Raw genomic sequence first — 27484 nt, 5'->3', positions numbered from 1 at the left:
TTATACAGAAAAAAACACATTTTATTTCAATCGCTTTTGTAGGGACAACTTGGCAGGAACTGAGTTTTCACAGCAGCAATTTCACCTTAAAAAGATCTCATTCTAAAACACTCTTTATTATCCGAGACAATCTTACAAGCACCTGGAGACTCAGGCAAATGCCTGTGGTTTTGTTTCTTCATGCCCGAGGCCAGGAACCTGACTCCAGAGAGTTACATTTTCTTAAGGAAATAAATGGATCTGTAATTGTAAACCTGCACAGAAGGTAAAGGAGGGTGGAAATATCCAACCTGAAAAGGCACCTATGCTTTCAAAGCATCAATAATAGGACCAAAATCACCAAAGTGCCTTCGAGGCAATTCATTTGCTGGCAAACCCTGGAGCACTGAACTGATGTCAACAGGATTTCAGTTTTTCTAATTCTATGCAGCAGGAAGGTTTATCACTCCAGGCCTGGGCTTTTCAAAGCACTGGAATGAAGAAACAAATTTCTGAGACAAAAGACAAACTCAGGCAGTTGATTTTTGACAAAAAATTCTAAACTATTTATAATTAGTCAAATCAGTGCAATGTATATTTTGTGCTCACTAGTGCATTAATTTCAAGAGAAATTAACTGATAAGATAGAAAAAGGAAAATGGATGGAAATGGGGCATATGATTACCTTGAATTTAATGTATTGGTGCAAATTACGTTGCATTGGTTCTCGTAAGAAGAAAAGAAAAGCCTACCAATCCTAAAAAAACTTCCCAAAATCTATTTGTCACTTTAATCAACAGGAATTTCAATCTGTGTCAAATTAGAAACACAGAAAAGGCACATCTCTTGACATATATGTCTCAATCATAATCATACGTTTAAAAGCAAGCACTGGCATTTTCAACGGCAAAGCACGGCATATTTATTGAATGCTGAATGTGACACACAAACCACCCCCATTTTAACTTCACAATTTGGAATTAAACTGGCCCATCAATTTTTCCAACTTGATTGCTAAGGCCATGTCACCCTTGATTGTCAGCTTTCCGGACATGAAAGCCATCGTTGGCTTCAGTTTCCCTGAAACGAGAGAAGGAAATGCTTATACACGCGCAGCCCTTGTTTTTAGCATAACTGTAATTAACAACCAAACATCTGCCAAGTTTTAAAATTAGGAAAATTAGCTACTTAAAAATGAGTATTTCTTAATTGCATATGCCACCCTTTGTGTTGAAAAAATATATTGAAAGCAGCTAACACGAGAAAAATAAAAACCATGCAGATAAAATATAAAAGATTAAAAAAAACATTGAAAATCCATCCAGGGAAACACCTATATACCTCTATCTATGTACTGTGTCAGTGTATAATGGTATTGAATGTTTGCCGTATATGTGTTCTGTGATCCGCCCTGAGTCCCCTTCAGGGTAAGAATGGCAGAATATAAATACTGCAAATAAATAAATAAATAAATAAATTTCTATTTAATAGGAATAGTTTTTAATGTAATTTTAATATGTGTACTCTTTCTATTGATTTCACACAAAGCCCTATCCACATCCCAGGCAAATCAATGTATAGGGATCAGAGTCATGTTCCTTATAGTGACACAATTGTTCATCCAAGTGAACAGCTGAATCCAAATATAACTCAAGAGAAAAGCAAACTTTCCGAAACCTACCTGAAAACATTTTTACAAAGTCACTGCTAGACATGTTCATGATCACGTCCACTTTTCCAGGTGGTTCTCCACTTCCCGCACTACCACCTTTGTTTTTAAGATCAATATACCACGTTCCTGCTTCTTCACCTAACACAAAAACAACACAATTCAATTAAACCATATACATTAACCATGTGCGTACTCCATTCACAAATAAATCATTTAAGAGACTTTGAGGTTTAAATAAATCAGGTTTTTCTGGGGAGAGAGATGTCACCCCTTTTTGCGGACTCGCTGTTTCATGGATTTTTGCCTCCTGGCAATAATAATAATAATAATAATAATAATAATAATAATAATAATCTTTATTTAACACCCCACCACCATCTCCCCAATGGGGACCTGGGGCAGCTTACATGAGGCCAAGCCCAACAACATATTACAATAAAGTAAAACCAAAACACAATAACAACACACTAAAATACATACAACATACAACATACAACATACATACAAATAACACAACAATGAGTGGGACGCATGTGCAAGATAAAAACGAAGATACTAAAAATACTAAATCAGGATGAGATAGGGATGGAGCAGATAGTTTGTGGGGGAGAAACTCATAAAGGAATGGGATCATAAATATAGGCCTTCATACAGGTGGGGAAATATACTCTGGGGACAAAAATGATGGAGTGTGGAAGGGGGTTTCACCCTACCCCTCAGGAGAGAGTCAGCCAATCATAAAAAGAGAGAGAGAGGAGATACAAAGCAGTATGTAAATCACGGCTTTATAGCCCATTTCTTATAGCTACCCCCTAAAAAAAGATGCATGGTGCCTTTAAATTTCTCCTCGCTTCTGCCTCACCCTCGGAATGTCATATATATATATTTATTCATTCCCTACTTCGCGGATTTTCACTTGTCATGGGTATTCCTGGAACTTAACACCCGTGATAAGGGAGAAATACTGTGGCTTGAAACATATAATCAACGTGACATGTTAGGATCCTAACTTAATGCAACATTTCCTAAATAGTTTCTGAAAGACATTTGTCACTCTTTGGGTTTTTCTCTGCCACTCATGTGGATTAAATTCATGTCTTGCTCTTTCCCTAAGTCACAACATCTTAAAGAGCCCTCTGAAAACAAAATGCAGCAAAAAAACCAAAAAAACACTCAGAAGTCAAATTAGAACTGTTGACATAAATGTTTAGTTCCAGATTTAGACATGGCTATAGAGTATATCCACTGAAATTAATTGTACTTAAGTAGTTATGACTAACATTTTCTTGGCGCAGTCTGCATCCAGCATAATGGGGTCTCTGAATAAACATGGCTAAGTCTGGCTCCAAACCATCGTATTTATAGATCTAATTTTTCCTCTGTGTTTAGAATGCTTGGCATGCACTCTTGAAAACTGAAAGATAAACTAATACTATTTATATAGGGAGATGGCAATTGGCCCAAGCCTACCCAGTATTTCAGCGCCTGGAGGTGGGATCTGAATCTGGGAGTTCCCAGTAGTTCCCTATGCTAGGCTCTCTTAAAACCATTACTCCCAACCCGCATACTCTGACAATTATAAACCAGGGGTGTGTGTGCACATCTACACTATAGAATTAATCCAGTTTGATACTACCTTTACTGCCATGGCTCATATGCGACAAAGCCTGGGATTTGTAGTTAATGAGGCATCAGTACTCTTTATCAGAGTAAGTTAAAGACTTTGCAAAACAACAATTCCCATGATTTCATAGCATTGCACCATAGCAATTAAAAGTGGTATCAAACTGCATTAATTTACAATGTAGATACACCCAGAGAAGTTGAATTTCAAGAGCAGAAAATGACTGAATAAAACCTCTATCCTCTTTTTTTCAGATTGACTTTTCTTAACTGTGATGAAAAAGATAGGTGCATTCTCCATTTTTATGTAGATCCCTAAGAAAATGTGTGATTTTGCTTGCAGCTACATGAAAGCAGATTATCTATTTTTTCTATTTTAAAGCTTTATAGGTATTAATTTTGGCATAACAAAAATAAACCAACACAAATCCTACACCCTCTATAATAAGTTATATCCCCACGCACACACACATGTAAACAGATTTTATAAAACTGACTTCCCACCTCATCAAGAAAAGGCATCTATCAAATGGCTATATTTTACTTCCTTGCTAATTGAGGCTAAACTTCTGCTCAATAAACTAAACTTAAAAATTCATGAGTAGTTCATAGTCGTTTATTTTCTACTAGCTTGGGTATCCGGCATCGCCCGGGTTATTTGAAAAGTCAAATTTTTAGTTGTACAAATGCCTAAGGTTGTGGGTGAACTACAACTCACATCATGCCAAGTTAGCTCCAAAACCTTCATCAGTACTTAAAAGTTTGTTATGTTGGGCAAGTTTGCTCTAGTTGCATCACTGGTGGGATTCAGTGTGCTCTCTGGCTGTAGGGTAAACTACAACTCCCACTATGGTGAGTCAGTCCCCTCAAACACCTCCAGGAAGCTGAGTTAGTCATGGGAGTTCTGTGGTTCAGGTCCACCATTGGTGGAGGTCACAGTTTCTCTGGTTGTGGGTGAGCTACAACTCCCAGAAAGGAAGGTCAGTTCTATGCCACTCCCAAACTCCTTCCACTAATCAAATTTTGGCACATCAAGTATGTGTGCCAAGTTTGGTCCAGATCCATCGGTGTTTGGGTTCACAGTGCTCTCTGGATGTAGGTGAACTACAACTCCCCAAATCAAGGTGGATTTCCTCCAAAGACCTCCAGTATTTTTGTTGGTCATGGGAGATCTGTGTGTCAAATTAGTTCCAGGTCCATCTTTGGTGGAGTTCAGAGTGCTCTTAGATTGCAGGTGACCTATAAATCCCAGTACCTACAACTCCAAAGTGTCCAGGCCAATTCTCCTCAAAACCCACCAATATTCAAATTTGAGCATATCAGGTATACATGCCAAGTTTGGTCCAGATCCATCATTGTTTGGATTCATAGTGCGCTCTGGATGTAGGTGAACTACAACTCCTATAAATCCCTCCAAAGACATCCAGTATTTTTTTTGTTGGTCATGGGGCTTCTATGTGCCAAGTTAGTTCTAGGTCAATCTTTGGTGGAGTTCAGAGTGCTCTTAGATTCCAGGTGAACTATACATCCCAGTACCTACAAATCCAATAAATCATGGTGAATTCCCCCCAAATCTCTCTATCAATTTCTCTGTTTGCTGTATGTCATAGAAAAGAATAAGCACAGGTGAAGGGAGAAGGAGTGGGCGGGGTCATGAAAATTTCACACCAGTGGAGAGAGTAAGAACACTGGGATGCCTGTGGTGGAGGAAACACATAAAATCTAGCATGAAATTGTCCCCATATGCAAGCCTTCACTTGGGTGGTGGGCAGTATGGTGTTTGTGGAGGATATTGGCAGGGCTTTTGTACATGTTCACGGCACTCACTATAACATGCAATGTCATTGGAAGGAGGACCATTGGTGTCTTCTGAGTAGTGGGAGCTATAGCTGTTTGTGGAGGCAGGAGCTTGTCTCTGTGAGTGGACACTCCAGCCATATTTTCACTTTTATTATGTGTATAGATTATCAAGTAGCAGTGATTCCCAGGTTTTATCAAATTATAAACCCAATGTTATTACTCTTATTTATTTTGTCGTCAAATATGACCATGAATGTGTTTTCTTGACCATTGCTCCTACTGTGAGAATATTCTGCATCTTCTTGGACAGGCAGCACTGAATATAAATACCAAATACTAATGCTAGGAGGAGATCCAGTCTAATAGTATGGCAAAATGGATGCAGGTCTCTTACCCGACAATTCAAACCGATAAACCCCTTGGGTTGATTTGACAACGTCATCGCTAATTGCCCCTTTGATAATCTTAAATGTTTCGGCTACAGGACCGGCTGCGTTTTCTGCAGCAAAATGCACATGATGCTTAACTTTGTCATGACTTTCAGACTTGGGACCTTCATGCTTCATTACATCTTGTTTTTTTCCATCCTTGAATGCTGGAGAAGCTCCTGTAGGACCAAAATGAATGGTGAGAACTTGTTTAGATTCTAGCATTCCAGAGAGGCACTTGGAAAGTTATTTTTACAGCAAACTAATATTACAGGGTTACCAAAGGCGTTCATCAATGAACAATGGTAGGATCCTTCTCGGACGTCCAGACCAAAGCAAGAAATGACTCACATTCTCCCAAAGCAAGCTGCCCCCAGATCCATCAGCAACAAATGGTGCATCTAAGCCAAGCATGGGAAAACTCTGGCCCTCCCACAATTCCTAACAGGCAAAGTGTGCCCATGCCACATGCATCAAACACAAGGCCCAAGGGCCAAATCTGGCCCACTATGTCCATTTTTAATACTATTTATATTTAATCCTGTTTTAATGTTCATATATTTGTATATTTTAAATGGTTATGCTGATGACTTTATGTTATGCCACTTTCAAGGAAACTTGGTGATTAAATACAGAAATTCTGTCACGTCAAGGGATTTCTAGTTCCATGTTCCCTGGATCTCATGTTTTGGATTTTTGATGCTACTCATGTACTTTGAATTCTTTGGATTATTCCTGATATTTGGACTTTGGTTTTTTATACTGTATTTGCTGAACTGCTTTTCATATATATTCTTCAATAAACTGCTTTGGTATTTTACCTTGGACTGGGGTGTGTGTTAAGTACAGAGGTGATTCCCAGCCTTGGAGTACAACATATACCCAGAAACAGGTTTAACATTTGAGGCACCATTTTTTAAACTGTTGTTGTCCTAACAATAGCCAATTAATAATTAGTGAATTTTGCCCCTTTGAACAAAAACCTGTTGGGTAGAGAACAAAATACTTTCCTCAGATAAACAACACTGAGGACCTTAGTAGAGAGGAAATCAAAACCATCACCTTGCGCTTCCATTTTCATCGCTAGGGTATCCGGGTCTACATCCAAGAAGAAATCCGGTAGCAGTGGGTGTCCTAAAGGTACAGAGTGAAATAATAAAATGAAAATTCACATCATTCACATTAGACTATACATTAAATCCTAAAGCAGTTCAACAAGGAATTATTTTGGCTGCTGCAGTAAACCTTGATTTTATTAACATCAAACATCCTGTGCGAACATTATATAGATATGTGCACAAAGCTCTTTTGGAAATTGGACTGAGTTCGAACCTCCAAATACATGTATAATATCTACATATGATGACAACATTGTCCCAATTGGGTGGCTGTGAGTTTTTTGGGCTGTATGGCCATGTTCCAGAAGCATTCTCTCTTGATATTTCCCCCAGGCAGGAAGCAGCCAGGCTTTGAAGCTGCAAGGGCATTCAATGCTAATCAGGGTGGCCAATTGCAACATTCACACTTGCCTCAAGCAGACAAGAGCCTGGTTTCCAACAGACCTCACAACCTCTGAGAATGCCTGCCATAGATGTGGGTAGAGAATTCAGGAGAAAATACTTCTGGAACATGGCCATACAGCCCGGAAAACTCACAGCAATCCAGTGATTCCAGCCATGAAAGCCTTTGACAACACATTATTGCAATTGTTTAGTGCTGCCAATATATATATCATGGCTTCAGGAGTTTTTAATGTCCTCATTTTCCTCTGTTCCAGGCTTAATTTTTGTAAATGGAAGAGATGATACTGAGGGAAAGCACTGTGAACTTCTCCACCTTTTTTCTACTATTATTTTTAGCATAATTTAAAGATTACTGACATATCATTTCTTTCCTATCCTGTACAGTCCTCAGATGTGGCATCACAGGATTTGTAATTCATGGTTCTCAACTACCTATATAAATTCCAGAAGTCCATGCTACCATTTACAATGGTAAAACTATGTGTTTCACATACCACAAATTGTGCATTTTTGATACTGCAAACACTGTGGACTACAGCTCACACAACCCATTAACATTGGCCATGGGGGTGGATGCTGTGAGTGAAAAATTATTTATTTATTTATTTATTTATTTATTGTATATTCCACCCTTCTCACCCCAAAGTGGACTCAGGGTGGGTCACAGAAGCGGGGAGATATTTTAGGCAAACATTCAATGCCGATTGTACAATGACAAGACAGACAACAGATAGAGGCATTATATAAGCTTTTCCCTGTCTTTCAGTATCTTTGGAGGCTGTGCTCGGTTCTGGCCACAAGGGGGTGCAGTTGCTCTATCTCCTTGCCAAAGAGCTTTCTTTGTTTGTAAACCTTCCTCCTTTTACTGATCCATAAGCTGTGCCTAAAATATCTCCCTGCTTAAGGTAAAGGTAAAAGTTTCCCTTGACATTAAGTCTAGTCGTGTCCAACTCTGGGGGTTGGTGCTCATCTCCATTTCTAAGCCGAAGAGCAGGTGTTATCCATAGACACCTCCAAAATCATGTGGCCAGAATGACTGCATGGAGCGCTGTTATCTTCCTACAGAAGCGGTACCTATTGATCTATTCACATTTGCATGAGTTTAAACTGCTAGGTTAGCAGAAACTGGGGCTAACAGCAGAAGCTCACCCCAGTCCCCAGATCTAAATGCCCAACCTTTCAGACAGCAAGTTCAGCAACTTAGCAGTTTAACCCACGGTGTCACCAGGGGTCCCCACTTAATAATAATTTATCTACTCACATTGCTGTTTTTGATCCGCTAGGTGGGTGGGGAGCTGGGTTGAAGGTCAGGAGCTCACCCTGACCTGGCTTTGAACTGTCACCCTTTCAGTTGGCAAGATTTACTGAAGCTGCAGCTAGTGATTAACCTGATGTGCTAAAGCCGGGCCTTTAGGTGGGGGACCAGTCCATGTATTAAGTATCTATTTATGTAGTTTTTAAAAGATAAATAACAATATAGCTATCTTCTACTGCAGGCCTGGGCAAAGCTAGTCCCTCCAGTTGTTTTGGACTTCAACTCCCACAATCCCTAGCAGCCTATCAGCCCATGCCTGATATAGCACGTTCTAATATTTCAATGGCAGGCGTTTGTCCCTATACAACTTTCTGTCCCCATTCACCTTGCAGGGTAACATTCCAACATTGCTGATATTAACAAAAAAATGTTGGGGAAGGGTTGAGGAAAAATAGACAACATTTCCTCAGAAACAATACATCATATTCTGTAAAGGAACACATTACCAGACACATCAGAATTGCAGCCATGGACACATATGACCCGTGAACTGCAAGTAATTTATTGTGTCATGAACTGGCCATCTGGAAAGACTGATAAGGTTTTACAAATCGACCACATATGGCTGGATCCAGACTTAGACTCAACGGAAAATGACCAAAATCAATAGTCCCTGTGATTAACTGATCTGAATGGATTTATGTTAAGTCTCGATTCAACCCACAAACTACAAAAATATTGTATTTGCTGGACTGCAGTTCCTACATAGCATAAACCCCATTTGTAAGGAAATTGGATTACCTGGGGCCACCGCGTATGCATCAAAATCCTTGATTCCTTCTTCTCTCAACAAATTTTCATCAATAACAAAATTCCCAGTGAAACTTTTGGGCTTTGTTAAAATACAATATGCAGCATCTGCCAGAATATCCGTTTTCCTACATTGTTTTTCTACGCCAGCGCCTCCCAACATATCCATTGCAGAGGTATAGATAGCTAAAAATAAAACATACACACAGAATGCAGTGATCTTTCTGCTTTAAGTATAATAATAATAACAACAACAATAATAACACTTTTGAAAAATATTTTATTATGTTATACACACAGATCAGTAAGCCAAATTCCAAGTGTTACACATATAAGACCTAAATAATTCAACAAATATTAAAGATATTATACTAATTTACACTGGTGTATATTACATTATCTCCACCTTCCCTCCCTCCCTCTCCCTCCCTCCCACCCTCCCTCCCTCTTCAACCACAGTGTATTTCTAGCTAATCTTGCTGTAATAACAACACTTTATTTATATTCCACCCTTCTCTTGGTGCTCATCTCCACCACACTCCAGGGCAGAGATTTCCACTGCTGAACAACTCTCACAGTCAGAACGGTTCTGACCCAACTTACCTGTCTGAATGTGTCTCCCCTTACGAACCATCGAGGACTCTAAGATTGTCTGGGGAGGCCCTGCTCTTGGTCCCGCCTTCGTCTCAACTACGTTTGGTAGGGACGAGAGACAGGGCCTTCTTAGTGGTGGCCCCTCAGCTATGGAACACCCTCCCTAGGGAGATTAGATCTGCTCCCTCCCTCTTAACGTTTCGGAGGCAAGTTAAAACATGGCTGTTCGAGAAAGCATTTACAAATGCAGAGTAGCTAATATAGGAAATTGAACGATTTGACAATGCAACTGGACAATGCTTGATAATAATGAAACGCTACTTATGTTGTTTTTATTGCTTTTGTGGTGTTTTATATTGTTTAATGTTTTAATCTGTGTTATGTTTTTATATGTACTGATTTGTTGGAAACCGCCTTCAGTCACTGATTGGCTGAGAAAGGCGGTATACAAATACAGTAAATAAATAAATAAATAAAAGTTCTTCCTAATGTTCAGGTGGAATCTCCTTTCCTGTAGTTTGAAGCCTTGTCTTCTCCTCCTCCCAACAACAGGCTTCTCAGCAGATGGGCAGTATTGTCATGGAATTTTTCTTTGTTGATTACTGGTAATATTCAGAATATAGTTTGCTATGGGGAATTGCAAACAATTGTCAAAATCCTTAGTACTTCTTCACTTACCATCCACACTCTAGGCATTTTTTATATCCTCCAGCATGACTTTATGGTATTCTTCAACCATAAGTCCTTTATTTACCGTATTTACTCAAATCTAATACACATCTTTTTTTTGGCTTAATTGAGAAGCGCATTAGATTTGAGTAAACGTGGTAAAAAAATTCACAAATCCACGCAAAGTTCAGAAATGTATTTCCAACACATATGGGGGTTGTATTATATTTAGTAAAAAGGTGGGATAGAGATAAATCATAAATATTAGCAAGTTAAAGCTCTTCTCTTAAGAGCAATCACCACTAAATACAATGCATTTGTTCCTTAGGAAATATGCATAAGTTTGGAAATAGTAAGTTTATTTATTTATTTATTTACTTCATTTTTATACCGCATTTTTCAGCCCTTAACAGGCGACTATTTGGAAAAAGCTCAATTTTTTTCAAATAATTTTCAAAAAAGTTACTATTTGGAAAAAGCTCAATTCTTTTCAGAGTCAGTAAAAAGAGCAGATACCTCCAGAAAACTAAGGAAAATCACCAGCAAACTGCAATCTCCATCCCAAAGGTATCTAATGAAAACTGTAAAAACTACTTGATATACATTTTGACCAAATGTTGAAATCATATTTCAGTGCGGAACACTTTTACATCAACAATGAGCCAACAATGTCATGCGGCAGCAAAAAAGCCAATGGGATTTTAGCCTGCATCAATACGAGTCTAGTGTCTAGATCCAAGGAAGTCATGCTTCCCCTCTATAAAGGAGATTCCACCTGAACATGAGGAAGAACTACCTAACTGTGAGAGCTGTTCAGCAGTGGAACTCTCTGCCCCGGAGTGTGGTAGAGGATCCTTCTTTGGAGGCTTTTAAACAGAGGCTGGATGGCCATCTGTCGGGGGTGCTTTGAATGCAATTTTTCTGCTTCTTGACAGGGAGTTGGACTGGATGGCCCACAAGATCTCTTTTAGCTCTATGATTCTATTAAAATGTGGCAAAATGACTGAAACTAAGTCTTCAACTATATAAAAATAGATTTTTAAAAAATTACCTGTTTGAGGCCATAAAGCGTTAACTGCCACTTCACCTTTAAATTCTTCTGATAATCCCAGCACACACATCGACATCCCATATTTAGAAATGGTATAAGCTAGAAAAGCACACAAAGATGGATTTAGCCACTTCAAATAACTGGAAATATTTATTTAGTGCCTTCTATATAACAACACTGTATTTTGGACTAAAAATTCCAAAGTGAAGGACTAGTCAGTCTGAAAGAGAAAGAGATACAACAGACATCCGGTTGGTCACTTTTTTTTCATGTCAGGAGCGACTTGAGAAACTGCAAGTTGTTTCTGGTGTGAGAGAATTGGCCGTCTGCAAGGACGTTGCCCAGGGGATGCCCGGATGTTTTGATGTTTTACACTCCTTGTGAGAGGCTTCTCTCATGTCCCTGCATGGGGAGCTAGAGCTGACAGAGGGAGCTCATCCATGCTCTCCCAGGATTCGAACCTCCGGCCTGTTGGTCTTCAGTCCTGCCGGGACAAGTGTTTAACCCATTGCACTACCAAGGGTTCCTGTGGTCACTGGCTGGTCCCCGACTACCAGACTATGGAGGACTTTGGACTGATTCAGCCGAGTCCCTCTTATCTGCATAGGTTTTTCAGAACAGATTTCTTTCCACAGCTGCAACAACTATATCTCCAAATGTGGAGGGCTGGATGTGCATTCCTTTGGGTTTGAACAGATTATACCGCTGTTAAAAGGTATACTTACCACAGTGATTTTTGAACCACAGTGGGTTTAAATTTATTGGAGGGCTGATGTTAAGGATATGACCGATCTTACTCTTTCTCAAATATGGAAGGCAGATTTTTGATCTGGAGATATAAACAAAACACAAGAAGGTAACTAGGCTTGCTTGTATGCTCCCATGAGCAGCTGTAGTAAGATTTCGTCCATCATGTTGACGTTCCATTTTTACATACATCCTGAGACTTGCAACTGTTGAAGTTTCAGATCTTCATTCTGCTTTCCCTTTTGCAGTTCTAGGATTCGTATGACATCCCCAATGGCTTCTTCTCTGGATCCCTATCAGTTCTATATAAGTTCAGCTTGAACATTATTATACACCACAGAGTGGTCCTACATCACTCATTAGAGCAGGGGTCCTCAAACTAAGGCCCGGGGGCCGGATACAGCCCTCCAAGGTCATTTACCCAGCCCTTGCTCAGGGTCAACCTAACTCTGAAATGACTTGAAAGCACACAACAACAACAACAACAACAACAATCCTATCTCATCAGCCAAAAGCAGGTCCACACTTCCCATTAAAATACTAATAAGTTGATATTTGTTAATATTGTTCTTCATTTTAATTATTGTATTGTTTTAAAGTGCTTTTTGCACTACAAATAAGAAATGTGCAGTGTGTATAGGAATTCATTCATGCTTTTTTCAAATTATAATCTGGGCCTCCAACAGTTTGAGGGACTGTGAGCTGGCCCTCTTTTTAAAAAGTTTGAGGACCCCTGCATTAGAGTACCAGCTTGAGTTAGAAATCGATTCAATTCCAGCATGTGAATTTCAAAGCATGTTGCTGGAGAAGGTCCTGAACTTAAATAATCTGGCCAGGGCTTAAACTTTTTCCACTCGTGAGGAAAATTGTTCTTAACAGATATCAAGGGAACCACTGACCTCATTGGGAAGCTGATTAAGAAACACAACCTACAAACCATCTACAGACCCACTAAGAAAATCCAACAAATGCTGCGTTCAACAAAGGACAAGAGGGATCTTCATACCACTGCAGGAGTCTACCGTATACCATGTAGTTGTGGACAAGTCTACATAGGGACCACCAAACGCAGCATTTCCCAGACATGAATCAAGGAACATTAAAAAAGCACTGCAGACTAACTCAACCAGAGAAGTCAGCCATAGCGGAGCACCTGATGAACCAACCTGGAAACAGCGTATTATCTGAGAACACAGAAATGCTGGATCGCTCTAACAACTACCATGTCAGGCTGCACAGAGAAGCCATTGAAATCCACATAAAGCATGTGGAGAATTTCAACAGAAAGGAAGAAACCATGAAAATGAACAAAATCTAGCTACCAGTTTTTTTTAAAAAAAAAAACTTTAAAATCACGACAGTAAATAAAAAGCAACACTCAAACAACAGGAGAATTCCTGACATAAAACAATCAGGACCACTAACACCTCCCAACAAAGAATTTCCCTAGGCAGGAAGCAGCCAGTCTTTGAAACTGCAAGGCCATTTGGTGTGACCAATTGCAACATTCACACTTGCCTCAAGCAGACAAGGGTCGTTTCTCCCACCCTGGACATTCCACAGAAATATAAACCCCCCTTGCCTAGTTTCCAACAAACCCCTCAACCTCTGAGGATGCCTGCCATAGATGTAGGTCAAACATCAGGAGAGAATGCTTCTGGAACATGGCTATACAGTCCAGAAAACTCACAGCAACTCTATGTTGAATTGGTTAAGACTCTATGGGATATTCATTGAAAAATTAGAGCAAAACTAGTTAAAGTTTTTGCAGTTTAATAAACGTTTCCCATGTTTTTATGATAGAACCATTTAGGAAATGACATTTATAACCCAGGAACAAAAACTGTTATATAGTATAATGAATCAGCACTTGCAAGGCTTGCCAAACAGGCATTGGGAACGTACAGCTGAAGCATGTTCTGCAGAGTCCACTGTAAACACTGCGTGTTCCTGCTAATAGCTTTGTGTGACCCTGTGACATTCAGAAAGCTTATACTGTTGACAAATTTTTCCAGACCCCAATATTAAGGGCACCCCATTTTGGGTTGGGACGCAGAATTTAAGAAGCTGTGATCAAGGCATTTTACAAAAGTGTTCAGGCTTCATATACACATTGTGCTGTGCACTTCACTGATAGACTTTGACAGGTAGAAGACATACACAAGATGCCTTCTATGGCCCAACATCTGGGAGATGATTTCAGAATAAGAATTTCAAAAATCCATTGTGCATCCCGGTCACATGTACAACTATCTTCTCAGCTGGCATAGCAAGGAACTATGAGAAAGTAGCTAGCTAATGACTAAAAGTACGGAACATTTAGTAAAGTAAAGGTAAAGGTTTCCCCTCAACATTATGTCTAGTTGTGTCCAACTCTAGGGGGTGGTGCTCATCTCCATTTCTAAGCCAAAGAGCCAGCATTGTCCATAGACACCTCCAAAGTCATATGGTCAGCATGACTGCATGGAGCACCGTTACCTTCTCGGAGAAGTAGTAACTATTGATCTACGCACATTTGCATGTTTTCAAACTGATAGGTTGGAAGAAGCTGGGGTTAACGATGGGAGCTCACTCAACTTCACAGGTGAACCACCGACCTTTCGGTCAGCAAGTTTTGCAGCTCAGAGATTTAACCCACTACACCACCGTGGCTCTGGTTAATGCAATATAGTCTCTTAAATATAGTTTTCTAGTAAAACAACTGCTCTGACCCACTGGGATTTCTGTTCAAATGTAAACCGAGAACTTTCTCAACAATTTAAAGGTTGAGGTATAGCTGTTTAGTAAAAGCAATAAGAAGAATTTGCTGGTGAATGCTTGAAAATATTATTTTCATAATTCAGAAGTTTCTCTGGAGTCATAGTAGATTTTTTTCCTGCCTAAATGATCATCCACTAAAGGAAAGGACTGGAACTCATGAGAAATTTTTCAATTTTAAGAGCTCCGTTATGGGAGCTAATTATAGCAATGTGGTTTAGTCACATCCAAATAGGATCACTGTAATGGGCTCTGTGTGGGGTTGCTTTGAGAAGTTTTTTTTAAAAAGCAACCCTGCGATAGTTCTAAAATAGAAACTTGGGAATTATTGTTCATAGCCAAAGTTTCATGATTGATTAATTGATTGGTTGGGGGGGGGGGGGGAGCAGGGAGTAAAATGGGCTTTGAGATGTGAGATCTTGAGCTATATGAATCCCACACCATTTTTAACAGCTAGTAATTCTATCCATTGAGAATCGAGCCAGATTCTGCAAAGCTCCAACCAAGATTCCATTTCTTCAAGTGCATCTACACTAGAATTAATACAGTTTGACACCACTTTAACTGCCATGGCTCTGTGCTATGGAATCATGGGAGTCATGGTTTTACAAGGTCTTAAGCCTCGTTGGCCAGACAGTGTTGGCATCTCACTAAACTGTAAGTAAAACTAAAACTCAAAAATAAATACTTTTTGTTGTGTAATCACGTATGTGAATAGGATATTGCCTGAATAGTCCAAGGTCTGCATTACTAGCTCTAGTTAGAACAATTACATTATGTAATTGGTCCTGTGTCATAAGTGTCATTTTCCTTTTTTTAAATAATTTTTATTGATTGTTTAGGGGGGGAAAGGGGGAAGAAAAGGAAAAAAGGAATAAAGAAAAAAATGGAAGGAGTAGAAGGGAGGGAAGTAAAAAGGGATAGGAAAATTAGATTGGTAAAAAAGAAAAAAGGGGAAGGAGACTAACTGTGGTAAAAATAGAAAATATAAAAAAGAGAGGGGAAAATGGGAAAATGGTAGAAAAATTGTGTGTGTGTGTGTGTGTGTGTAAAATAAATTGGTGGGAAAAAATAAAGAAGGAAAAATAAAAAATAAAAAATAAGTGTCATTTCCTAATTGTTTCTATTAAGAAAACACAGAAAAAAGTTTATTGCACTTCAAAAACTTTGTTTTTGCGGGACATTCTGAAGCTCATTTTGCTATAGTTTTTCAATGAATATCTCACAGAGTCGCAATCAATTCAACACAGTTTGTGGTAGCCACAAAAGTGAAGCTTCTGGGGTAGAACAACTACTTTCAAAGTAAGTACCGCACAATTAAACAGGAAATAACACATTCAAACCAGAAACACATTTTTTCAAATTTTGTTACATAGTGTTATTAAAGGGAAATTGGACACAATTTATACTACATTTTGTTTGGTGGCACAAGCCCGTTTTTGGTCTGCTCTATCTAATGGACAGGATTAGGCTGGAAATATATATTTAGCACAACCCAAAAGAAAGAAAAAAGTCAAGATACAAGGAAGCTCAACAAATTAAGTAAGATAAATGCAGTATCTTTGGTAAGGGAGTGGAGTTCTTAATCAAATGGAATCTGAAAATGTATATGGATAGGTTTACCCAAGCACAAGAGGTAGACTCTGTATCAGAAAAAACTCCCAAGAATTTTGTAAACTTGGTAGGCTTGACAGGAGAGTCATATGGACAGAGTCTGCAAAAAGCCTAAACACTGCATCAATCTGGGAATGTCTTTTTGACTCCTAACGCCTTCCAACTCACCTAGGACATCTCTAATTCCATTCATCACACCTCTAACTTTAACCTAATGGATGAAAAAAAAAGAGATGCATTCTTTGCGCATTATTTTTTTTAAGGAATACATTGCCCATTAGTACTTACGTGAGGTAAGTTCCTCTGGTGTTGGCACTCATCATAAGGTCCACTTTCTTTGTAGGCGTTTCTAGCGTGCCAGTCAGAGAGATAGCGCTTGCGTTGTTCACAAGAACATCTATCCCTGATTTTGTTAGGAAAAAAGTCATTTTTAGCATAATAAAAACATATTTTTTTAAAAAATCCCGGCAACTTGCTTACTTTGCTAATTGTTTTGTTTTGAATTTTTGAAAGACTTTAAAACTATAAGCGTTAGGTTTGAAATCATTTCAAGGCACACAACAACAAATAAATACATTAATATAAATTTTGTGACTTTTGCAAGCTTAATTATATTGGGCTAATGGATTATGGCCTTTTAGGACCATGACCTATTGGGGATCATGACCTGAAAGGATCATAACCTATTGGGTAGCAGAGTTTCAGAAGTGTTTCTTTACACTGGCCATGTAAATATCTTGTTTCTAGTCGACGCTCTCAGCAAACAAATATGCAAATAGCCTTCTTTAAAATAACATGTTTGTTTTACTCACAACTTCATGTATTTAAATATACAGGTACATTCAGGCCCGTAGCCAGGATTTTGATTCGGGAGGGGCTGAGTTTGATTGGGGGGGGGGGGCTGAGTCTGAGTGAAAGAGGGTCTACCCTAGCAAACCTTTTGTATCGTTACCCCAATACCCCCATGCATATGGGATATATTGAGCATGGTGATCAGATCATGATATGAATAAACATAACAGTTTAAATAATGTACCAGTAAGGCCTTCTCGCGGACCACCCTGAGAATTTCAGGGGGGGGGGGGGCTGAAGCCCCTCAAGCCTCCCCCCCCCCCCCCCCCCGGCTACATGACTTCTAACTTCGAACATTGGCTTCTGTACACAAACAGACTCAAGTTTCAACAGTCATTCCACAACTGTCATCCTTTTAAACTGCATTCTAAACAGTCACTGAACTAGTCACATGGTCCGCAGCCCCTCCCACTGCCTCAAGTACATAGAGCTAAGGAAACTGCAAACCAAAGAAGACATACTCTTCAGGAAATAAACAACACATTAAAAACAGACAAAACATTAAATAGAGGCTTGAGAAGGTTGCAATCTCTAACAAATGATTCATGAGTTTGATTTAAAAGTTCTATCTAGGAATCTCTAGGTCCTCTAATATGTTTCTACAGTCAGCTTCTGCTGAAAGTTCATCATAGAGGGAGGATTGAAGACCTAGAGATTGACAGAGAGGTGTTCTGTCAAGTAAAAAAAAAGGTTTACAAATATTGTTTTTATTTCAGTGCCACAGGGCCCCTGTGTCTTTAATCCCAGCAAATGTGGAGGACTAACTGTTCGCTCAGTGCACAATTTATATTTTAATTTAGGTCATTACCTCCGAACTTCTGGACAGCCTGGTCGACTGCATCAATAATCTGATCTTCTTCCCTCACGTTAACAATACAGGGTAAAGCTTTCCCTCCAGCTGCTTCAACTGAAGAAGAAGAAAGGGAAATAGGCACAATGTGGAGTGGTAAAAATACCATATTTCATCAATTCTAAGACACCATCAACGGTAAGACGCATAGTAATTTCAGTATCACCACCAGAAAAAACAACTTTATTTAAATATACAAAAAAGCAGCTGTGATTCAAAAAAGCACCCAATTTTTTGAGATTTTTATGTAAGAAAAAAAATGAGTCTTAGAATTTTAAAAATACAGCATTTTAAAAAGAAGGGCATACATGGGACAATGACAAGTGGTTTACAACTGAAACCAAATGATCAAAGACCTTGCCTCATTTTATGGCAGCGGCAATATTGGCTTGACACAATATTGTAAGGGAGGAACCAAGAATGGCTCCGCAAATGTTGCTGGACAGTTACTCTCCTCAGTCCTCAGCTCACTAGCCAGTTCTAAGGGATAATGGGAAATGTAGTCCAACACTAACTCAGAGGCTCAGAGCACTCAACTTGCTGTGAAGTTTAATACCAAAACAAAACCTGGAAATGAATATACTTGCGGTTGAAAACGTATCGCCTTGAATCCCAGAACAAGGTACACTCCCTTGTCCCCTGCAATTGCCTATTTTGTTGTTGTTGTTGTTGTTATATTTACAATTGCCTCCTATTTTGTTGTTATATTTATTTCTATTTGGATTTATAGCAATGGGTTAAACACTTGTGCCAGCAGGACTGCTGACTGAAAGCTCGGCGGTTCTTTTCTGGGGAGTGGGGTGAGCTCCCGTCTGTCAGCTCCAGCTTCTCATGCGGGGACGTGAGAGAAACCTCCCACAGGATGGTAACACATCCAGGCATCCCCTGGGCAGCATTCTTGCAGATGGCCAATTCTCTTACACTAGAAGCAACTTGCAATTTCTCAAATCACTCCTGACGTTAAAAAAAACCTCTAAAAAGAGATCCAAAGCAGTAAAACTACTAAAACTACATACGCTTTGCCAATGGTATTATTCCAGATGCCAGCTCTATCAAGAGGCACTTGGTTCTTTCATTTTTGGCTCTCAACAGCCTGCACTATCTTAGCACTACAGTAATGTTGGAAGAGGAAAGTTAGGAAAGGGTGTCTGCTATTGAATCAGGACATTTTCTGGTGTGCTTTTGAAGAATGAATGACTAATTCCCATGCCAGGTCCCATCCCAGTGTCAATTTGTCTTTCTGACGCACTTTATCTCATCCCTCATTGGAGATTAATCTCATTGTTTATCCCGCCCGTCTATCACTAGTCACAGCACTTTATCTACCTATCTCACCCACAGGTTTTACAATTTTTACTTTTTGTATTTGGCCCAGCTCTCCCTCATTTAATCCTTGTACCATTTTATACTCTGCTCTATTATGTTATTGTCGCTATTTTATTGTATTACCATGTTATTGTTTAGCATTTTTACTTGATGTTATCGTCTGTTTTTTATGTATTTTATTTTATTCTGCCTTACTGTAATTGCTTGGGCTTGGCCCCATGTTAGCTGCCCCGAGTCCCTTTGGGGAGATGGTGGTGGGGTACAAATGTGGTTATTATTATTTATTATTTTCCGCATCAACCTTCCCATACTGCCTTCCCACCAAGGACTGCTCTGCACAAAGTGGTTAAAAAACAAAGGTCGCTCTCAATACAGTCACCTCTGCTGGAAGGTGTGCTCCAGTTGCCCAAAACGATACTTACCTGCCTCCTATTCAATGCCACCTTTCCTTGCGGAGGGAAGCCTTGGTCATCACTCCATGTAAACACCAAATAATGTCAGTGGCATAATTATGACTCTATCACCATGCAATTCAAAGTTGGAGTCCCTGGAACAGGACTAGTTTATAAGGTGTCAGCTGCCAAGACTGTTGTTTCCAGGAAGAAGAAAAAAAACAGTTGTAGCCAATAGACACTAATAGGGTACTAGTCCTTGGCACGCTGGAAAACAAAATGCTCCCAAACATCAGATAATTAAGAAGCTCTATAGAATCCTTCAGAATTTGGAAAACAAAGCATCAAAGGCAGGGGAAGCCAATATTTCAGAGTATTTTAAAATGTGAGTGGAAAATCCAAAATTGGGAAACCAAGCCGTATGAGGAGCTGCTTAGGGAATGGGAATGTTTCGCTTGGAGAAAAGAAGGCCGCAGGAGGAACATAATTTATTTGTATCCCATCTCCCCAAAGGGACTCGGGGTAGCTCACAGAAAGCACTCCATAGTGCAACAATATACAAGTACTACAAAATGCAGAAAAGCATAAATTAATAGAAATGACACCCACATGATAGTCATATTTAAATATTTGAATGTATGTCACACCAGAAGCGACTTGCAGTTTCTCAAGTCGCTCCTGAGACACACAAAAATCAACCATAGAATATGGAAACCCAGACACATCCGTTAAATTCTCAGCTGATTGAAAAAAAAAGATAGAAACAAAATTTTCTGTGTAAATCAACAGGGATCATTAGGCAGGTATACAGAGTGCAAACAACCCAGCTCGGTGAGGTATTATCCCAGTTTCCACCCATTATAGGCTTAAACGTTGAATGACTTGCTGTGAATCTCAGATTTGGCTTTGTCAGAACTTACTTTCTTCTGCAGCAGTGTAGATGGTCCCTGGAAGTGTGTGATGTGGCACTCCTGTCTTTGCAGCTATCACAATATTAGCCCCATCCTTTGCCGCTTTCAAGGCAATCGCTTTTCCAATACCACGGCTGGCACCCGTGATAAAGAGGGTGCATCCTGCCAACTTCCTACAGGAAAAATAAAACAACAAAGACAGCTTCAGAAAAAGCTTCCTTTCCTCCTGGCAACAAATACAACATGTTTACCATAGGAATGTCACTAAGGCCCCTTCTACACTGACATATAATCCAGATTATCAAAGCAAATAATCCACATGATCTGCTTTGAACTGGATTATATGATTTCATGAAATTCACCTTTTTCTCCAACTCAAAGCCTCCCAAAGCCAATCACATCCATCCTGGTTGCTTCCCATCTAAAACTGGTGGGCAATCATATGAATAAAATATGGGACTGATAGTCCAGAAACACAAAATGTGCAGCACTCCAGATGTTATTAAACTGCCCTAACAACAGCCCTAAGTAGTATAACAAATGGAGAGGACTGTTGGTAGTTTAGTGACATCAGAAGGGACTTGACATGCGTCAGGAAGTAGCAGCCTGTAATGAAAGGACTAAGGCATTGACATCTCCAGCCCATTGTCTGTTCGGGTATCAGTCAGCATGCCAATGCCTTAAATCAAGAAATATCTTCCTAAGATCTACAGAGATACTCACAGGAACACCTCAGCAAGTAAGAGTCCAAAAGCGGCAGGATAAACTCCGGAACCTCAATCTATGGTTGATACCAAATGAGAGACTCCCTCCTGGGCACACAGAAGACTAGGCAACTTGGAAGACTGTGCTCTGGCATCACAAGGTGCAGAGGCAATTTCAAGAAAAGGGGCTACAAAGCGGAGTGCACAACTACTTACTACAATGTGGTCAGAGCCCTGCCACATGCACAACGGAGGACCTTCTTACAGCCAAACCAGAGGCACTCAAATGGCCAGTTTCTGGTCAAAGAAAATTTAGTATAATGCCAACTTTTAAACTTTGTTTGTGGTTTGTCTATACATTATAACTGTATTATCAATTCTCAATTTTCTTCTGATACAATAAATGAAAATCAGAAGGGACACTATATTCATTCCTAGTCTGATACAGCCCAGAAATTCTGAAATATTATACAGCTTAAAAACCCAATACGAAATAGCCCTCTACATTTGCAGATTTGACTTCTTTAAATTTGATTATTTGCAAATGTGATTCACTCATTCTAGAAATCTCTAGGTCCTTCTGTGCACCTTTTTGCTAGAAGTCAACTACGAATTTGTGTTGGAAGACCTAGAAATTGTTAAAGAGAAGACTTCTCTCGGTATTTGTAGGCACTGCAGAATGATTTTATGATCAACTTCCAGCAGAAGTAGAACTCAGAGTCATACTAAAGGACCTAGACTAGACCTCCACTGCCATATAATCCAAATTCTGAATCCAGATTATCTGCTCTGAACTGGATTATATGACTACACTGTCAAATAATCTGTATTCAGAAACTGGATTATATGGCAGGGAAGATAAGGCCCTGGAGATTCATAAGAGAGATGTTGTTGTAGTTCAGCCTATGAATGTGTCTGACGTCAATGGAGATGAGGGTTTTTCTGGGCCTGAGTCAAACCCAGGCTTTTCTGAGAGGCCTGAGGTTTCTTCTGAACTGTTTCTCCTGTAGATTTCCACAGTCAAATTCCTGGGAGAGGCCCACAGCAGTCTTTCTCTGAGAAACTGTCTTCTAAACAAGATTTGTCAAGTGCAGAATTTAATGAGTTTGAAGAAAGAAAACAAGACTTTTGTAAACTAAGGCAAAGTTCTCAAGATTGGCAAAGGTCAGTCTGTCTGCAAGAAAAGAGATAAGAAATGCTTTCCTTTCAGTTCATGGGACAAGAAATGTTTTATATGATATGAGAAAAGGATTCTAGCTCAGTCTGATCAACATTGGATTTTCATGATGGTCTTGTTTTCAAGTGGATTTCTAGTTCCATGTTTCAAGTTTTGCCAGGTTCCTGTTCTGGGCATTGGATCTCCATGCGGTATTGTTCTCTCTAGTTTAAAAAATAGCTTTTTTGAATGTGCAGTTTTCCCACTTTTATGGGGTCCTGTGCCACTAATCACAGTGCATGTGGAAGACTAGCTGTATTTGCTACAACAGTTAACAGTAAAAGTAACAATTAAATTATAGTTGCCAACAGCTATAGTACTGTAATTTGATTTCTGCTAGCTTGCACGCACAATAATCCATCCCTTCACCCTCATTTCAATTGGGGTCTAACTGACCCTGATGACCTTTGAGTGATAACATTCAATTTTCAAATGCAGTCAAACAAGCCTGGGGAGGTGTAATTGAAACACTACAAAGCAATCATTATTGCAGAAGAATAATTGGAACATGAAGTAGCAAGTGCGATCATAAATGGAGAGAGGCTTCAGATCTACCATCAAGTGACCGACGTGAGATGTAAATGACCTTTCAAATAAGTAATTGTCGCTCTTACATATTCATCTGTCAGAACAGAACCACGCTCCCAGTATTGTTGGTTTATTTTTTTAATTAGAGAATGTCTTGAGAAAATTAGATGCTTCTTTATGGCACATCTCTCAATTGAGGTCATTTTTATCTTGGCCATCAATACGGAGCAAGCCATAGCTCCGACAAGAAGAACAGGCGATTAGCAGGTTTATGTCATTTAACCCTGGTTACATTCTACCAGCAGCTCTCTTTGGATTTTGCAACCATGCGGGGGACAAAGGCAAGATCGAGCACGGTTAAAGCCCAAGCAAGCTATAACATGATTCCATTTTCATTTTGCTTATTTGCTTGAATGTTACTCCTAGCCTTTCCTTTGGGAACACAGACCATTCCCGCAGAACGACTGCTTTGGTTTTCAACAATGATATCAGCTCACTGTCCGAGGGTGCAAATTCACTGTAGAATGAATTCAGTTTGACACCACTTTACCTGCCATGTTTCAGTGGGATGGCTTTTCCAAAAGATTACAATGAGAATGAGATCCTAAACCAGTGGTTCCCAACCTTTTTATACCAGAGACCACTTGACTAGGGACCACGTTAACCGGGGACCACTCTCCAACAGTAGTACCAAAAGAGTTAGGAATCGGTTTTTGGTAAACTTTAGATTCAGTTTGGTTATTTGGGGTGCTGATTCAGAAAATTGCATTGGATAGACCACATCCACTAGAGCTCGCAGTGGGGTAAACCGCTGAGATATTAAACTTGCTGACCGAAAGGTAACCACTTCAAATCTAGGGAGCGGGGGAAGCTCCCGCTATTAGCCCCAGCTTTTGCCGACCTAGCAGTTTGAAAACATGCAAATGTGAGTAGTTCAATAGGTGGGAAGGTAACAGCGCTCCATGCAGTCATGCTGGCCACATGACCTTGGAGGTGTCTATGGACAATGCCAGCTCTTCAGTTTAGAAATGGAGATGAGCACCACCATCACACGACTGGACTTAATGGCAGAAGAAAACCTTTACCTTTACCTAGATCACATCAGTTCTAGTTTCCGATACAGAACATATGCCATCCAGTAGTTGCCATCTCCTCACCCACAGAAAACCATATTTAATGATCTAGAGCTGATGTGGTAGTAGTAATCTTTCAGGAAGAGCCTTTGAGGTATGAATAATGATCCCATACTTTGACCAAATCCAGCATAAAATGCCCTTCGATGCACTTTATCTCACCCTTTAGCGAAATTAAACCCCACTGCTTGTCCCACCTGAACCTCCTTCCAGATAAATTACACTACTCATCTCACCTAGGGTTTTAAAATTTTTATCCTTTGCAATTGGCCCTGCCCACTCTGTTTAATTTTTTGTTATTTCATATTATATCCTGTGTTTATTTTATATTTTCCTTTGTTATATTGTTATTTGATGTATTATTGTATGTTTGTATTTTTTGCTTTATTGTAATTGTTGGGCTTAGCCTCATGTTAGCTGCCCCGAGTCCCCTTGGGGAGATGGTGGCAGAGTATAAATAAAGTTTATATTATTATTATTATTATTATTATTATTATTATTATTATTATTATTATTAGGAGTCAGCCTCTCCCTTCCCTCTTGCCATGACACTATAAGAGGGTTTTGTGAAACCAGTTACTCTTGCTGCTGCATGGTTTCGAGGCAACGGTGTAGTAATGGTGAGGCGATGGACCATACTTTTTTTCTTGTGGACCACTGGTGGTCTACGGACCACAGGTTGGGAACCATTGTCCTAATAGTTACTGGTCTGGATAGATTAGTGCCTTCCTCAACATGATAAAACAGTATGCAAGTATGTGGACCTTCAAGAATTTCATCCAGGGTTGTTTTTTTTTAAGCTAAATGGGGAGAGGAAGAAAGTTTTCCTCTTTTTTAAGAGAAAAAATAAAAATAAATAAAAAAGAAATATTTATGCCCTTTACAGATTACAGAAAGAAGGTCACTAAACATAACTTGGTCTGGAATCAAATGACCTTGCTTGATCTACCAAAATAATGGTTTATTCAGAATATAATTGCAAACTGAATTTACCTTTTAAATTTGAATTTTGTTACAAATGGAGCTACAAATGGAGCTAAAAAGGGAACTGCTCTGACTCTGCCAGTTTGAGGAGCAGGAGGCAGAGAAAACAATCCCAATAAAAACAACAAACAATCACCATTAGTAAAGCAAGGATCACAAAACATTGTTAGCAAAACAAAGAGAATTATTTTGTCTCCACCAGCAGACACCAACCATTCTTTCTGATGAACAGAACTGAGAAAAACGAGACCAAGGGGCCCTTCCACATAGCCCTTTATCCCAGAATATCAAGGCAGAAAATCCCACAATATCTGCTTTGAACTGGGTTATCTGAGTCCACACTCTTGATAATGTAGGATTTTCTGCCTTGATTTTCTGGGATATAGGGCTGTGTGGAAGGGGCCCAAGACCTGGAATTGTAATCTCCTGTTACTGTATGCAACCTTATATAAAAAACTATAGAACTCAGGGAAGAATCAGAGGACTGGAAATATAATGCAGCAGGGGCCTTTCTAATCTATATAATCAAAACAAAGATCCTTGTTGTGTTATATTTCCAAAACTTAACACCAAGGCCCCTTTCACACAGCTGAATAAAATCCCACATTATCTGCTTTGAGTTGGAATATACAACCGTGTGGACTCAGATAACCGAGTTCAAAGAAGATATTGTGGATTTTCTGCCTTGGTATTCTGGGTTATAGGGCTGTGTGGAGGGGCCTTGAGTCTTCCTGACTTCTTTGCCTGCTTTTGTGCAGAAGTTTGCTTAATAAACATCCCAAACTTTGGGGGGAAAACATGCAATCCATTTCTGTCTCCTTCTGGATGAGCAAATAAAGACTGTCGCAAGATAGACTTTGGCATTTTTCTTCTGGGCAACTGGTTATTTTTACACAAACACACCCTCCTCCTCCTTCCAAGAAGCAATTCCATGAAGGGACGCCAAGTTTTCAACCAGGCCCTAAAGAAGGGCCCTATATCCCAGGCAGGAAATCCCACATTATCTGAGTGTGGACTTTGGGGCCTTCCACACAGCCACAGAACCCAAAATACTAAGGCAGGAAATCCCGCAATATCTGCTTTGAACTGGGTTATCTGAGTCCACACTGTCATATATTCCAGATAATGTGGGATTTTATTCAGCTGTGTGGAAGTCTTACTTCAATACAGATATTGTGGGATTTTGCGCCTTAATATTCTGGGATATTGGGCTGTGTGGAAGGGCCTGAAGTGTGTGCAAAAGGAAGTGTATTCAACCTGCAGCAGTAGTAGCACTCAACTGGCCTGCAGGGACTCTCAATATTTAAAATTATTTTGGATCCATAGCCTTTATGCTTGGGACCAGATGTGGTTTTTATTTTGGATTTTTCCCCCAGGTGTTGGAACACTTTATTTGCACGTAAGCCCTGGATTATAAGAAGGCATCTTGAAAGTATAACATTCATTTGTGTTTCATACACAAGGCATGGGCAAACTTTGGCCCTCCTGTTAGGAATTGTGGGAGTTGGAAGTACAAAACACCTGTAGGGTCGAAGTTTGCCCATGCTTGGCCTACACTGTAGAATTAACGCAGTTTCATACCACTTTATCAGCCATAGTTCAATGCTATGGGATCCTGGGAGTTTTAAAAGTTCTATACAAGTTCAGGTGCCTCGGCGGACTGCAGCGCTCCCAAGATAACACCACTGAGCCAAGTGGTATGAAACTGGGTTAATTCTGCGGTGTAGACACGGAACTCCACGTGGGCCCAGAGCAGGGCGATCGCGCGAGGCCTGCGCCGTAGCCTTACCCCGTGTTGGGCAGCATCTCCGGGTCCGGAGGTGATAAAGGGGCAGGAAGGGAGGGAGGGAAGGCGGGAGCGCGGCAGAGAGCGGGGCCGGAGCCCGAGAGGAAGGAAGGAGGAGGCCGCGCTCGGAACCTTCAGCCGCTGGGCAAAGGACGCAACAATCGGGCCCCGCCCACTCCGCCATTAGGGACACGCCCTCTCTGGGAACCCCGCCCACTCCGCCACCAGCAGCCACGCCCCCGAGCAGTCCCAGGCTCGGAGGAAGATTCTAAACCCCGCC

General features: G+C 40.0%; 1 protein-coding gene across 1 annotated transcript; it reads right to left on the bottom strand.

Moving 5' to 3' along the window:
* On the bottom strand, positions 1-27392 carry HSDL2 (hydroxysteroid dehydrogenase like 2). The gene is made up of 11 exons (XM_060762492.2): positions 27208-27392; positions 20863-21026; positions 18183-18281; positions 16811-16925; positions 12130-12233; positions 11405-11503; positions 9082-9276; positions 6565-6636; positions 5469-5681; positions 1661-1789; positions 1-1059 (listed from the first exon to the last, which is right to left on the bottom strand). The coding sequence occupies exons 1-11, from the start codon at positions 27222-27224 to the stop codon at positions 947-949; spliced, it is 1320 nt and encodes a 439-aa protein (XP_060618475.2). The 5' UTR covers positions 27225-27392; the 3' UTR covers positions 1-946.
* Between the last annotated feature and the right edge of the window lie 92 nt (positions 27393-27484).

Source organism: Anolis sagrei, chromosome 2 (genome assembly GCF_037176765.1).
Source record: "Anolis sagrei isolate rAnoSag1 chromosome 2, rAnoSag1.mat, whole genome shotgun sequence".
NCBI lineage: Eukaryota > Metazoa > Chordata > Lepidosauria > Squamata > Dactyloidae > Anolis > Anolis sagrei.
This window is presented reverse-complemented; position numbering and strand designations above follow the sequence as displayed.